The sequence below is a fragment of the Bombyx mori genome, chromosome 12, assembly GCF_030269925.1.
Source record: "Bombyx mori chromosome 12, ASM3026992v2".
Taxonomy (NCBI): domain Eukaryota; kingdom Metazoa; phylum Arthropoda; class Insecta; order Lepidoptera; family Bombycidae; genus Bombyx; species Bombyx mori.
The window spans coordinates 413,194-429,431 of NC_085118.1; the positions used below are offsets into that span (position 1 = coordinate 413,194).

General features: G+C 39.4%; 1 protein-coding gene across 3 annotated transcripts in view; it reads right to left on the reverse strand.

The window, feature by feature from the left end:
- Nucleotides 1-16,238, reverse strand: part of LOC101744796 (protein nubbin) — a 205,715-nt gene that overhangs the window by 105,258 nt on the left and 84,219 nt on the right. For all 3 annotated transcript variants that reach the window (XM_038014454.2, XM_038014453.2, XM_038014452.2), the window contains exon 2: nucleotides 4,692-4,794. In XM_038014454.2, the coding sequence (XP_037870382.1) occupies nucleotides 4,692-4,794 (103 nt within the window). The remainder of the gene's footprint in view (nucleotides 1-4,691; nucleotides 4,795-16,238) is intronic.

Genomic DNA, 16,238 nt, shown 5'->3' on the forward strand with positions numbered 1-16,238 from the left:
CGAATAAGATTTCCCACAACTAATATCATCTCATCAACTGAATTTAAATCAAAGGAACCTCAGTAATTATTTGGTTAGAATTCAAAGCTCGTGCGCACATAAAGACACATTATTGTTTCCTGTTACGATATTAGGATTTGTGAGCGATGAATTAAGGATGATTTGGTCCTGTCACCGGGTGCCAACGTACAACAAACAACCTTGAGAAAAGAAAATTAGCGCAGCAGTGATAGTTAACTTGAAATGATATTTAAAAGCATAGTGAACAAAAGCATAGTGAGCATAGCAGTGAACACTGCTTCAATCAGATTGTTTTACCGTGACATGTTATTTGGTCAACTTCGACCACCTATTCATCAATGATTTTTAATAGATAGATATGAGATATTAGGAATAAATATGTTGTCTGTCTGGGATCGTCGGAAATTGTTTTTGGTATGATAGGAATATTAGCACACAGCCGATATTTGCATCGTGAGTTATAATCGGTGCTAAGCTTTCACTGAACGATTCAAACGTTTTTTTAAAGAAGGACATGTCGTCATAGTCGTAGAATAGTGACGGATCTGACAAATATTAAACTTCACAGGGCAGCGATTTCAAATAGTCATGTTAGATTTTTTGTCATAACTTTTTAGATTCAAATTCTGTAATTATGAAAATTGGCATACAAGCAAACAAAAGGATTCGTTTTAAAATAAAATAAAAATAATAACTTAAAATTACACAGTTTTCTAGAAAAATCACATGCTTCATTTTACTTTGGAGTTGATACAGTCACATAGTATTATCCGACATTGTTCCTCGGAAAGTTACTGTTGAAGGAATGACGGAAGTTACTTTACGATCATGTTCTATTAACTTACAGAGTAATATTTTGGCGGATATGTTATTTGTCATATTATATTATTTTAAATTTTAACCGCAGGTAAGTATTATAGGTCGGCAAGTGGTCAGTAAGTAACCAGATTAGGATGTCTTAAATAAAACACAGACTAATTGGTCTTACTCTTTTTTAATCAACATGATTATGCTTAAATTAAGTATTTATTATCAATAGTAGGTATTCTTTTATTACTATATAGACTAAGCAGACTATAATGTTGACTCTATTTGGATATGATTACTGATTTTTTGGTAAATTACTAACCTAAAAATTTAAATACTAATCATTATATAGAATTTAATTATAAAGAAAAGAAAAAAACATTTATTAAAATGAAAAAAATCTTAACAATCACAACTTCAGAGATCAAAATAATAACAATAAAATAACTAAAATTATAAAAAAAAACCCTAGTGCACAATTATTCAGTCCTATTCATTACCAGTTTCAGTAACATTACGTCCATGAGTTAAACTTCTGAAAAATTTATGATATTTCGTGGGTATTATTGAGGAATTGCAAAGACTAATAAGATTGTTATATTTATCATTACTGATTGGAATTAGACCTACATAAGCTTTCTTTAAGGCTGGAGTTCAGACAATTCTTTGTATAAATTGAACATCCGACCGATGCTGAAGTCTCCGAAGTCACCTAAATACAGTCATTTGGACGCTGCTCTATAATGCGACTCTACTGGTACAAATGATTCAACGTGGGTGCAAACCCACATTACCATTTAATCGTCAACAATCCGATTATGATTTTTATGTTTCCCCCTCATGTCTTCTTCAATCAAAGTGCTTCCGTCATACTTATCCCAAGCTGTCCGAACTAACCTTTCGCTAATCGAATATGTACTTAAAAACATGATTTTACAATCCTCTATTGTTGATGATTCTTTTGGCAAAAAATAATTGTTAGTGAATTGACGGTTATGCTTTAAAGCTCTTTGAAGACCCCTTTTCTTCTGCTGTTTTGTAGTATAATTCGCAACATACAACTATTGTTTCTCACAATCACCTAATTCTCAAAACTTATCAAATGCACCCTGTCTTTCTTCAAGGGTCAACATAGTGTAACATTTACTTTTACACGCGCAAGTACTGGGTAGGCACCCATAGTTTTTGAAGGAACAAAAAGGCCCTTTTTGGAGGAGTTTATTTCCCGGCATTATTAAGCGCTTTCTAGTAACTTCTTTTCAATCATCGTAATTTCGGATTCGTTTTTTACCTCTACATCGAATACGAGGCACTGGAGGACACGACTGGCATGAGGACACAACTGTGTTGATTAAAGGACAGTTGCTATAGTCCGCTTCATCATGAGTGCAACAACAAAAATCGTTACAGACTTCGCCATGGCCTTTTACTGGTAATGGCAATCAATTAATCGGTTGTGGGAAAGGTGATATATCTGATATCAAGATAGAGGTATTTAAAGGGCTTAAAGCTGGGCTGATATTTAGGGACACGGTATGTTGATTTTCTGACGAGAGTAAATCTGGTGTGGAAGCATTTTGATATCCAACTATAAAGTGATTTTCTCTAAGAAAACAAGTAGAGGATGGTATGTTTTGATTCCTATTTTCATCTGTAATACTTTCGTTTGCTCGGTGTACATCGTCTGCAAAGACATTCTCATAAACGTCGTCCATTTTACTATTGCATGGCGTACTCCTGGAGGTAAAGGTGAATGGCATTCTGAAAACATATCAGTATGTAAAAAATAAATAAATTCTTAATAACACAAGTTAACGTTTACGCCTAAGGTGAGGTTTTACACCCTTAAATTGATTCAGAACAAAAAGATTCGGAAGTACAGAAATAAAACAATTTACTTCTTTTTATTTATACGGGTAAAATATTACTGACATAGGATTATTTTTTTATAGAAAAATATATTAAATATATACAAATAATCATTTTTTTAAGTAGAATAAAGCTGGATCTGAATTTAGTGCAAAGAACAAAGTCGGATGGTCAGATACGACTATTAGATAAAAAAACATGTTCATTGAATAACGTCGGTTGTGATCACCCGTCACTATTATATCCATAGAAAAATGTAGTATAGTTACATACAATTTTAAAATTCAATTTTTTTTTAAATATAACACAAACTCTTCAGAATAATGTATAATCCGATATCCAACATTCTTTTTATGTAAATAATTTTTTTAAATGATTTTGAATTTTCCGTAGAAAACCGACAGATAGTCAGAACCGATACTTTATACATTTACTTTAGTAAATATGGTTTTAATACAAAAATTAAATAATACCAAAAGTTAATACATAATTAATTAACCTACCTGGAGTCCCTGGTATACAGTCCTCCTCATCAGTGCACTCTTCATGAGTAAAATTCGTAATTTGTGCATTATTGCTTCTTTCTTCCACCAGTTTTAACATAAGCTTTGATCGTCCTGGTTTCATTGTGACACACCTTTTAACACGGTACGTAAGACTAGATACGTAATAATTAATAAAAAGGTAACTGAGGTAATCTAGTGTAAATGTTTAAGAAAAATTGAATCTAAATACAACGCGTGGGCAACTTCGAGGAACAATGTCGGTTGCGTGGATACGTCGGGAGTGGGAGGGCCGGGCGCGCGTCGTGCAGAGACGATTAAGCACAAGCGTCATTTTACTATGAGCGTCTATCAAATCCGTCATTATACCGACTGCTTAATTTGAAATCTAAAATACATGTATTTTTTTTTTTAATGTAGCAATAATATTTAGACAATGTAGTATCCAAATATGGTAAAAAGTGGATTTTGGATTTTTTTCAAATCCGACATTATTCTACGATCATGACGATGTATGAGTGGGGGCACATGCTCGGTCATAACATGACTGAATGTTCATGCCTATTAGTCGACATGTTTTTGAAGATAAGACAGGAAAAAAAAGTCTTTTTCACAAAAAATCTCGTGTTGCAGCTCCACGCAAACGATCCGTAGCCTACCCAGCCTTAATTACAGGAGCCAGTGTTTTGTTATAACTATTTTTAAGTCTTAACTCTGTTATTATTTTCCTCTTCACCATTTCCAACTGCCATGCCGTCATCCGCGTCACCCGCATTACCAAGGAAAACATAAAGTACCCGAAAACGCGACTTAAACTGTTCAGCTATGTCACTCATAGCGCGTGATGTTTGACCACGTTACCGACTCGCAGAAACTTAACGAAAAACCGACCGGCTTTTTTGAAATACAGATATGATTTAGTAATTTCGAGAACATTCTAGTATGAATGTAATATGATATGTGTGCCGTAATAAATAATATGTGATTGATTGGGCTCCATTAGCCGGGAAGGTTTGTTATGTACAGTGTTCACGAGTGCTCACGTATGGCAGTACACTCTAATAGAATTTGTTAATGTTATGAACGGTTAGTTTCAATTCGATTACTTGCGATGTCACATCACCCTTAACTCCTTACGCATCGTAAAAAAAAACCAATCAATCTCACCTTTATTTTGTAGCACTTTTACTTTACAAACTTTACAATATCTTTAAGCCAAATTAAGAAATTGCTCGCATTACTTTATAACAATTAATATGTTCTTTACTACAATTATTTTATGGATAAGATCATCTCTGAGACGACAAGATGATAGCAAAGAGGTTCACTTTATTTATGTAGAGTTGCTGTGTGGTTGTGGATCACGGTACTGGCTTAATTAAACCTTGATTGTATTTTGATATTCGTTAATATGGATGGATTACTGACTCCGTAGGAACCTCGAGTTTGGTTTATGAAAATATATCTAATAATAATTCTCGGTACACTCACAAGTGATGACAGATGGTCGCGATATCTGAGATCTCGACGTCTCCAGTAGTTTTTGGATCCTGGAAGGAGGATACACCAGCCATGATGTGGGCTCTCTTCGCCTCTGAAACAGAGAAAGACTTGTTGTATATACATAGCATAGAAAGTGTAATCAATGGATTTATAGGCAAAGACAAAATAGTTGAGCTCCTTCTCTTAACGATCTACTTCCTTTTGTTTAGTATCTCTTTCTTATCTTTAACGGCCGTCTGGTGTAGTGGTATGTGACATGGTCACTACACAAGGGGGTCGCGGGTTCGAATCCCGCCAAGGGTAGATATTTGTATGATAAATATAAATGTCTTTTCCAGGGTTATGGAGGTATATTAAATATATGTATGTGTATAATAAAAATCTTACATTTATATCCGTTATCTGGTACCTGTAACACAAGTTCTTTACGAACTTATCACGGGACCAGTTAACGTGGCGTGATTGTTAATAAATATTTATTTATAAAAAAAAAAAAAAAAAACTAATCTTATCGATCTTCAGTTCTTTGTCTTCGTGGCCTAGAGGACAAGCAGCCTGGTGTACTCATACCATGTATATTTAACGCATGTTCACGAATGCCTTCCGCGGTAAAGGTATCGCATCGTACAATCAAATACAATAGAAACCTCATAGAAATATATGAGCGTAATTACTAGTGGTAGGGTGTGAGCGAGCCCAGTCAGGTAACACATCCCTGGGCACTCCTATTGCGAAGCAGTCGTGGCTTTCGCATTGTAGAGTTGGTCAGCAATGTCACAATATAGTAGAGACTTGAATCTCCTGTGTCAAGATGAGTGGTGGCGTTCACCTTGAGAGTTCATTCACCTCTATATAATATATATTTAAATTTTGGACCGGGTGGAGGGCGGCGGCCAGATCATTTGATATAGAATCCTCATCATCCGCTTTATTGAAGACTGTGAATATGCACTCTTTTTTCCTGTAGCTATCTATTTCCATATAAATTTTCATGAAGTAAATCTTTGTATGTATGTTTGTTCTCTCCCCAATAAACCGTTTATGCCATTGTGATGAAACTTGATACAATTGTTCTTGGTACTGGGGGAAGGTTTCTGTCACAATAACATTAACATACGGTAGGTGGCGCGTGAGCAGTTTCAATAAATCAATACTTTCGACAGTATTAGCGTCAGTGCCGACGAACAGTAAGCGACCCCACTGGTTCCTAATATTTATTTGTATAGTCATCTAAATGGGTTTCTGTGTGTATTATGTCATCTAAAATTTACATATTATAAAACTATTCGAAAAATCATTAAATCTATAAAAAATTATGATACCTATCAAAACAATTTTATATTTTTTAATAATCAAACAACAAAACTGAAACTTAGCCGCAAAAAACAGGCGCACGAGAGCACGTGTTAGGCGGCACGTGTACGGAACCCTTCCACAGGTGCTAGACGTTAGACGCAACAACAAAAAACGCAATAAAAAGTCGCAAGGTCGCGCGTCGCCGCACCCCGCCAACCCTTTGTCGCACGTACCGTCTAACGCGCTCCTCGCCGCTACTTCGCTATTAGATTCACACGATCTTACAACGCGCTGCCCTTCTTACTTTGTACCGACGAAGTCTTCGAAGTGCTTACACACCTCGTGTTTGTGCAATATGAGTTAGTACAGCAACGAATCTTAGGCATGTATATTGTAAACACTGGGTACGGAGGTAGCTTGCAATATACCATCATCAGCTACGGAACTCTCTGAGACATTGTTTGAAAATTTAATCGTCAGTTGACCTGAATCCGAAAATATTACAGTCGTAAAAAACATATAATTGAATGGTAAATTAAAGCTATTTCGCTCTACAGGCGAATCTAAAACGGTGCGACGCCCTGAAAGGGGGAAATATTCAAGTCGCACCTCGATACATAATTTAAGAGGCACGTCGGCGTCGGCGTACGTACATGGCGGCGGCCTCCGTCCCTTTTTCAGACGGAATCAAAATATAAAGTGTTGTAAAGTACATAGCGGAGCGGAGGAGGCGTCGCGGCGGAGGCGGCGCCCGGCTCCATCTCGCTCGGTAATGTATTCACGTTTCCCGTGCCGCTCATTTTTTATCGCAGTCGCGCGGCGCATTAGAATTTCCAGGCGAGAAAATCTCGCGCACACAGACTCACGCTCCGTGAAGTCGCGTGCGATAGTAAGCGCTAAGTCTCCAGACAGAGAGTCGGTTCGGCAGCGGCGGTGTCGGCGAGAGTGTGTGCGGGGGGCCGTCTGCGGTGTGAGGAGGGAGGAGGGGGTACATTGTAAATTCGCGCGGGGAAATTCTAGTCGCGGCAGGGGGTGGGGGGGCGAGTGTGCGGCTCGATAAGACAGGCTAGGCTTCCGCCCGAGCGCGCCGTCACAGCCGACATCACGCTACGCTGGAGATTAACACTATCATTTTAATAACGGATTTATAATTTTGTTCCTTAACGATTGCCAACATTTCAATTTTACTCCCTTAGAACTCATCTACTGTATATTAATGAATTTAAAATGTCTTTCAAATTCCTGTTTACCAAATACAAGTGATATTTTAGTACAGATACGTAGTGCCAATGGTAGTGAGTGCAAAAAATGCGAACGTTTCCAATCTAAGAAACAGGAGAGGTTAAAGCTATCAAACGTTATGTAGTTTCAGGTGGATGGTATAAATTGCGTTAAAAAGCTGGTCGAGGAGCTTTTAAAATTCAGGCAACGTCCCGAGCGTCTGGCTCTGCCGGTACATAATGTTATGTACAGGTTTGTGCTTCGGAAAGCTTCGTCTTAATGTATTCTATTAGGAAGGTAGAATTTTACTGAGGGTAAAAAATATACAATTCTGTATTATCTATATATTAATACGTGAAACAAAAACTTTGTACCCTTTTTTACGAAAATTGCGCGGACGGAGGAGTATTTTTCCCACGCTTACGGTTTATATAGAGAAGGAGTGCAACAACTAATATTTTTTCAAAATTGTGCGCAAAAAATACATTAAATCAATAAGAAAAACATTACATACACTACCTACTATGTATTTGACACACAGATGCATTAATACTCTTTTGCTTATTGTTAGTCTGTGGTTTAATTGAGAATAGATTAATATTGTTTGCCCTAATATTATTTGTCTATAATGTATCCTTGGCGAAATCTGTGATTATAGAAGTATATTCTTTGACAATAGAACCTTAATAATGTTCAAACTTACAATTTAAATTAATTATGGTCGAATTTCGACCACTGGGTGAATACTATTGTGAATAAAAACACTCGAAAAACAATTTATTTCCTTGTCGTTAACAAAAAAGGACGGCGCTATGAGGACAAGTGCAATAGCGATATATAGTAAATTATAATATTCCGGTGCCTGTATTCATACTTTACCACTGACTGGCTCGTCGGCTAGTTCTCCAAGCCTCGTCTTACAATGAAACAAACACTATTATGAGAATTGTTTACTTTATGGCTATATGTAGCGGCTTGACTTTGTCTTCATCAAATGAACCGTATGCTAGTTGTTAACATTGGAAATGCAATTAAAAAAAATGTGTGAATCAATTCTCTGCGTTATGCAAAAAGATGGACTAAACATAATAACAGTCATAAAAGCTTCAGATGAACCAAAGAGAGAAGCTACACTTTTGGTCTTTAATTTCGCGTAAATTTTGAAGCGATCACGAGTCATAGATCGACAAAAGGCTACAAGAGTTGACCTTGGGCAGGGCTAAGGGCTCCAACGCTCGGCCGGCTAAAGGTCAGGCTCGTAACGGTACTGCGTCCACGCACCACTCGCCGCGCCCTTACCTTTGGCAACTTTCTCTAAAAAAAATAAAAAAACAAGAGCGAACGATCAATTAATTTTTTACGTTACTTTTACCGTATAATGTGGTGAAACTGATCTAGTTTTTAATTTTTATTATGAAGCCTTTCTAGTTGCACTGGAGTAGTATCTGAGATTTACGTGAGTTGCAGATCTGATTACAAAATACTTATCTTGTTTAGACAATACGGGCATCTAATAAAGAGATCTGACCGATTATGGAAGTTTAAGCCCGGAAATTCTACCTGGACGCTGGAAGTAGAGAAAGATACGTGAGATGAAAATAGGTATAGTGGAACTCCGATTAATTTATTTATTAATTCCATTTCTGCCGCGAAGTAGTAATGCATACCGATTGGAAAACAGTGGTGGAACAATCGTTACAATTATGCTTTACAAATTAGATATACATTTAATGTTTAAAAACGGTTGGTGGAGTTTAAGTTGAACTTACTATCCCTGTATCTGATAACCACTTACCACCACGTAGGCGGTAAACGAAAAAGTTATACTAGCTTTTACTCAGAATCGTACCCGGACATTATTGTAGAGCAGATGAGGTTTGAGGTCACGAGACACTACAAAAATAAGCCAATATATGAAAAGTTAATGAGCTATGAAGTAATAGATAGACCCACAATGTCATTTATTGTCGGAAGTGCGTATTGCGATCACCGCTCTTCCTATATCTACCGGGTGGCGTAAACGCTGCGATGCAAGTGTCGGGGGTTCGGGGAATTACTCTACAATAGGAGGGTTTGTCTGCACATAGAGCAATTACCAATATCACCATCGATTGATCCTCCTAGCCAATGCAGGTCATCATCGGATAAAAGTTACAAAAGTTTTTGAAACAAGACCACAAGAGGCTCCGCGAACCGCTCGAGGACTCAGGTGGCGCATTTACGATCAGACAGTTTACGACTTGCCGACGATTCCTCGTAAACCACGCTCATTGCACAGCCTCCAGCCCGCGCCCTGTGCGACTATTAAAATATCCAAGGACTAATTACTTGTAACGCCTGCCTTTGAAGAGTTCGCGGCTTTAAACCGTTAATGAAACGTCCGTGACTTTTGTGAATTTAGTCGGGATTGCTTTTATTGATGAGTGAACGGCCTCAGCGCGAGTCGACTGGCCGCCGGCCCGGCTTGCAACGCTGATCGAAATCTCAAATCTTTATACCTCACTTTCCTACTTGCACTCATTATGTTTTATGAATTGGTGATAAGTGGAATTTTGATTTTAATACGCTTTTATTAGCTTCAGACGTATGTATGTTAGTATGTAACGGGATCTTTGAACATGATTTTGACCCCTTTCAAAACGTCGGATTAACTCGAAATTTGGTATACTTATTAAGGACCGATGACAACTCAATATTAAAAAAACAAAAAAAAAAATTGAAATTCAACTAAAAAATGAAAAATAAATAATATTTTAAAAAAACTAACAAAATACGTTTTTATAGAAAATCCAACTAACAAATAGAAAATAAATTTTAATAAATTTGAATTAAAATAAGTGTAAGAAAAAATGATTTTATTGTAAAAAAAAAAGCGTGGTGTGCATGATATCAGTAGTTATAAATATTTTATGAACAGATATGAGTAGAACGGTTATTTTGATAATATCCTGAAAAGCACTGGATTTTCTTTAAAAGTGTATTTTGTTAGTTTTTTTAAACTATTATTTATTTGTATCGAGTATATTCCTATTCTACGTTTCTTTTAGCATCGAAAGCAGAATTTATAATTTACGTAAATATGGATTGTTAGTCCGCACAGACTTGTACCGCGGTTTTGCCGATTTCTACGCGAACCAATTTTGGGTTCGGCTTGAAGCTAAGTATTGTTACAATCGACACTCCGACCTCGTGCCTCTGTACTACATCGTAATTTCTGTAGACTTCGGAAACGGATTAATACGAAAGGATCGTGAATATTTACTTAGCTAGAGTGAAAAAAAAAACGCTCGACTTCACAAAATCCCATGGATTACAATCTTAAAGCAAGTAACACCAAATCGGATTATCTATAGATAAACATTAGATGCAAAGAACCATTGTGTCTGTCTGTATGTAGGTCGCGTGCGTCGATTACAATGGACGTGTCGACGAGACGCATCGCAAGTGTCCGTTCCGGGAAGGAAGCCGCTCTCGGAACGACACCTGCGAGACTGACGCATCTGAGCCACTGCTGCGTGCGGCGTGCGGGCAAATAGGTTACTCTGTAAATGTATCAAAACATTTTGATTTTGAAAATCTAACGCTAACAAGGACTATACCAAGCTCACCACAATAGGATGAAAGAGGACCAATGTGTTAATATATGTTTCTACCCATTTCTACTATGTTTTTTTTTAATTGGTAGATGTGGCGGGTAGCCATCATATAACGCAAGATATTTGACAGATGCCTGAATCTCGCTTACGACATATGCAAGATAAGCTTGCATATATACAAGTTCTGAACAAAAACATTTGGACCGTCGGTCTACCGAGCAAATGTCACCCGCTCGGTGGACGATCTTTCCTTTTGTCGTAATCCTACCCAAATCCCCCAAGGTAGATGAGATTGCGGTCTCGTGATCGCGTACCGACCGCCGTGCAGACTTCCTGTACCTCTACCGCCAGTAAGTGCTGGTGGAACATCGCAATATGCTCGCGTGATACTCGGAGAACGCTGATATCCATTCTCCGGTGAATCCATAATTCACCTTTTACGAAATCCGTGGAAAGAGATGGAGTTGCGCTATCTTAGACCACGCCACATAAAATGATTGTACCTCGACAGCCTATTAATTGGCTATAAACGTTTGGAATTAGTTTGAATTGGCTATGTCCCTAACTTTGCCGATGTCCGTGAGCGACGTTGATAATTAAAGACATTGTGAGCTGTCATAGAAATACAGTTACATAGAATTACTGAAGTCGCATTACACATACCCGTAAACTTACTGTGTGGGATCTTTCGATCTCACAGCGTGAATAATCGAAGCGAGGATAAATGAAGTTCAAATAAAAGGCTCCTATTAAATTTTACATATTATAACAAATTTATGACACGTATTGTGTATTAAATTCACACTAAAGTGTTGAATGATTAGTTTAAATCATGAGCTTCCATTTTTTAAAACAAAAATTTGTTAAGTTCAACTTAGAGTGTTTACAATAACCGTCAAGTCATTAGTATTGATGGAACGCAACATCATTTGTCGGACTAGACAATAGGTTCCCGCCCTATTTCCATATTCAATATTTTCTTCGTAATGAAGTCATATTGTGATCGAAAACATTGTCGATATAATGAATTGTTATGGCTTCTCAAAAATACTGATTCCGAGGATTAATTTGATTATTAACGAACATCGGGTCTAGCCTTTACCTGCTCCCGGGTTGGCCTGCGACGTCTCACGATAATTTAGCTTATTTTTATAGCGGGATCTGTCCAAACGCCGAGGACAGTGCGGATATGGTCTTCCATCGACTTACCCCATTTAGAATTAATTGAGAATTAATTTTGTCAGTCACGTGTCTACTAATGATTGCTTTGTACCAGATCACAATAGTTCCGGTGTTTAAACACCTGCGTAGTTTAATCAATCACCTGTAATTATCCGATCACGATACGATGACATCCGGCGAATACTAACCGAACTATACAGGGTGTGAACAGAACGTTCGCCATACCAGAACCGGTTTTTAATATGTCCGGTTAATCTGTCTACCAAGGAAACAAATAGATCCGATAGTCAATTATATTTATTTACTAACCACAAGTACGCGTGAGCTTCGGAAGTTTAGATTTCGTGAAACTGAAACCCCAAAAACTGAGAAGACGTACCCTGCGGTCCGGTCAGGTTGTTGACTCCTCGCGACCTTTGATTTTTATTGCATTACATTGTGAACAAGTCGAAAACTATTTTAACAAATTAAACTCATAGAATATTATTATGTTTATGTATGGAGGGAGTCGCTAACTTAGTCCGTCTCCCTTTTGGAGAACGTTTAAATAACCTCATTAATTGAATGTTTTTCCACACAACATGCGTTGTCGTGTGTCTTAGCGAAATATGAAGGCAAAACGTTTAAAATTGGATGGACTGTAAACTCGACTGTTAGCACATGATGCCTATATACCTCATATATGATAGATGTGTTTATGTTATATTGTGTTGAGATAGTAATTCGTCTACATCTTTTTTCCATCAGATATTACAATCACTGACCACATGAGCAACTACAGATGCCCTTATCTTCTAAAGTCCTGGACTAGCTTGGTTTTAATTTAATATAAGCATTTCAATATATTCTATCGTTGATTAATCAGTGTTCGATCGGCTTGAAATTCTCCTCACGACGGTTGCAGGTGTTCAGCTCGTGTAGAGAATCCTTAAATCTTAGGCACGCGGTGCACGGGACGACTCGACGACGATTAAATTATTTTAATCGACAGCTACATACTAAAAAAGTAAAACTTTCACAAAACATGAGAAGGCTTACATTTTTATCTCTTACTAGCGGACCGCTCCAGCTTCGCTTGAATCTTTAATAAAAAATTCAAAATTATAAATCATAATACACACACATCAACCCTCTTATTTGCGTTACGCTTTTTTTATAATAAAATCAATTTTTATTATACTATTTTTAATTTAGATTTATTAATATTTATTTTCTATTTTTAGTGGGATTTTCTAAAAAAATGTGTTTTGTTAGTTTTTTTAAACTATTATTTATTTTAAATAAAAGAAAAGTTATTGTGGCATAAAATAATCAATAGTTTTCGCAGCGCACGCGATGTAAATAATATTTTAGGTAATTTTTACATCCTGGGTTACATTATTGGAGTTTTAGTATGGATGCCTAATTTTATTTTTAAAAAGGGCTATAGCCTACGTCACTTGGGGATAGCGTAGCTTCCAAACAGGGAAAGTTTTTTCAAATCGGTTCGGTAGTTTCGGAGCCTATTCAATACAAACAAACAAACAAATCTTTCCTCTTTATAATATTGGTATAGAAATGTCTCTTTTGCTCATTTTACAGCGTTCGTTCTGCGATAGTGGAAACAGCACACATAGTCTTATAACTAGACTTATAGCGATGCGGTCTGGAGCTTTGAATAAACATTTCGGAAGCTTTGCGAAGATCTTGGCACTCATTAAAATATTAACCCCGGTCGGGTACTGGACTCTAGCGAATTTCCTTATTGGATGTCAACATTTTAAATTAAAAAGTCTTTAAACCCATTTCATTTCCTTTCCTTAGCTCACCGCTACTTTAGAAATAATAATAAAATTAAAATAAATATTAAAATAATAGAATAACCGTATATTAAATCGCCTCCTTCAATCAATAGGTATCAGAGTATTTATAGCCCCCCAGCCCGTGCCACTCCGTCGCCGCGTCCGGTGGCACAAAATAAAACCCAGACCCCTCCCCCGGTTATCCTTCAGGAGAAGGCAGCTTGGGATCGAGTTTGCCTGGCCCTTAAGGCCAAAAATATAAATTTCACGAATGCCCGTAACCTCGCGAACGGCATTCAAATTAAGGTTCAAACACCCGACGACCATAGGGCCCTCTCTTCTTACCTCCGTAAGGAGCGTATAAGTTTCCATACGTATACGCTCCAGGAGGAGCGCGAACTCCGCGTTGTAATACGCGGAATCCCTAAAGAGTTAGATGTAGAGCTCGTAAAAGCCGACCTGTTAGAACAAGGCCTACCAGTGAATTCTGTGCACCGTATGCACACCGGTCGCGGTAGGGAGCCATATAATATGGTTCTAGTCGCTCTCCAGCCTACCCCCGAGGGTAAGAAAATCTTTAACACACAGACCGTCTGTAGGCTCTCTGGTATCGCTGTCGAAGCCCCCCATAAAAAAGGCACTCCTAGCCAGTGCCATAACTGTCAATTGTACGGGCACTCTTCCCGTAACTGTCACGCGCGCCCCCGATGTGTTAAGTGTTTGGGCGATCACGCCACGGCCCTCTGCGCTCGCGACCAAAAAACCGCGACGGAACCGCCTAGCTGCGTCCTGTGTCGAACACAGGGTCACCCCGCGAATTACCGTGGTTGCCCCCGAGCCCCTAAAATAAATCGCCGCGTCGCCCGCCAAAACCGCCTCCGAGCTTCCGGCCCAGACATCAAAGCCTCGGCACCCTCTGCGTCGCAGGCTAAACCAGCGTTCGTTCCGGCGGCGGTGCCCAGTGTCTCGGCCTGGGCAAAACCGCTGCCGTACACGAACACGGCTACAACTCCCTCCTCCGCGATTCGTCCCGCCCCCGCGACTCGTCCCTCTCCCGCGACTTGCCCTCCGACCGCGTCCGACAATCTCGCTTTAGCGATCGACTTCTTTCAGTCGATCAACTTTGAGCGCGTTAACGCTTTGGGCGACGCCATTCGCGCTGCCTCCACTGCACAACACTTTATCGCCGTTGTGCAGGAATACGCCGACGTATACGCGTCATTAAATACGTACGTCCTCCCCTCACTCCGCCGGTAATCAATGGCGTATATAAGTAGAATAAAGCCCCTATCCGTAACGATAGGATTTTTTAACGCTTACGGTCTCGCAAATCAACGTGATCAGGTTTCTGACTTTTTGCGTGACCATCAAATTGATATCTTTTTAGTGCAGGAGACCCTACTTAAGCCCGCGCGCCGTGATCCTAAAATCGCGAACTATAACATGGTCAGGAACGACAGGCTCTCTGCCCGTGGTGGTGGTACCGTCATTTACTATAGAAGAGCCCTGCATTGCGTCCCGCTCGATCCTCCCGCGCTCGCTAATATCGAAGCATCAGTGTGCCGAATCTCACTGACGGGACACGCGCCGATCGTTATCGCGTCCATTTATCTTCCACCGGATAAGATCGTTCTAAGCAGTGATATCGAGGCGCTGCTCGGTATGGGGAGCTCTGTCATTCTGGCGGGCGACCTAAATTGTAAACACATCAGGTGGAACTCACACACCACAACCCCGAATGGCAGGCGGCTTGACGCGTTAGTCGATGATCTCGCCTTCGATATCGTCGCTCCGCTAACCCCGACTCACTACCCGCTAAATATCGCGCATCGCCCGGATATACTCGACATAGCGTTATTAAAAAACGTAACTCTGCGCTTACACTCGATCGAAGTAGTTTCAGAGTTAGATTCAGACCACCGTCCCGTCGTTATGAAGCTCGGTCGCGCTCCCGATTCCGTTCCCGTCACGAGGACTGTGGTGGATTGGCACACGCTGGGCATCAGCCTGGCTGAATCTGATCCACCATCGCTCCCGTTTAACCCGGACTCTATCCCGTCTCCTCAGGATACCGCTGAAGCCATAGACATCTTAACGTCACACATCACCTCGACATTAGATAGGTCATCGAAACAAGTTGTAGCGGAGGACTTCCTTCACCGCTTCAAATTGTCCGACGATATTAGGGAACTCCTTAGAGCTAAGAACGCCTCGATACGCGCCTACGACAGGTATCCTACCGCGGAAAATCGTATTCGAATGCGTGCCCTACAACGCGACGTAAAGTCTCGCATCGCCGAAGTCCGAGATGCCAGATGGTCTGATTTCTTAGAAGGACTCGCGCCCTCCCAAAGGTCTTACTACCGCTTAGCTCGTACTCTCAAATCGGATACGGTAGTAACTATGCCCCCCCTCGTAGGCCCCTCAGGCCGACTCGCGGCGTTCGATGATGACGAAAA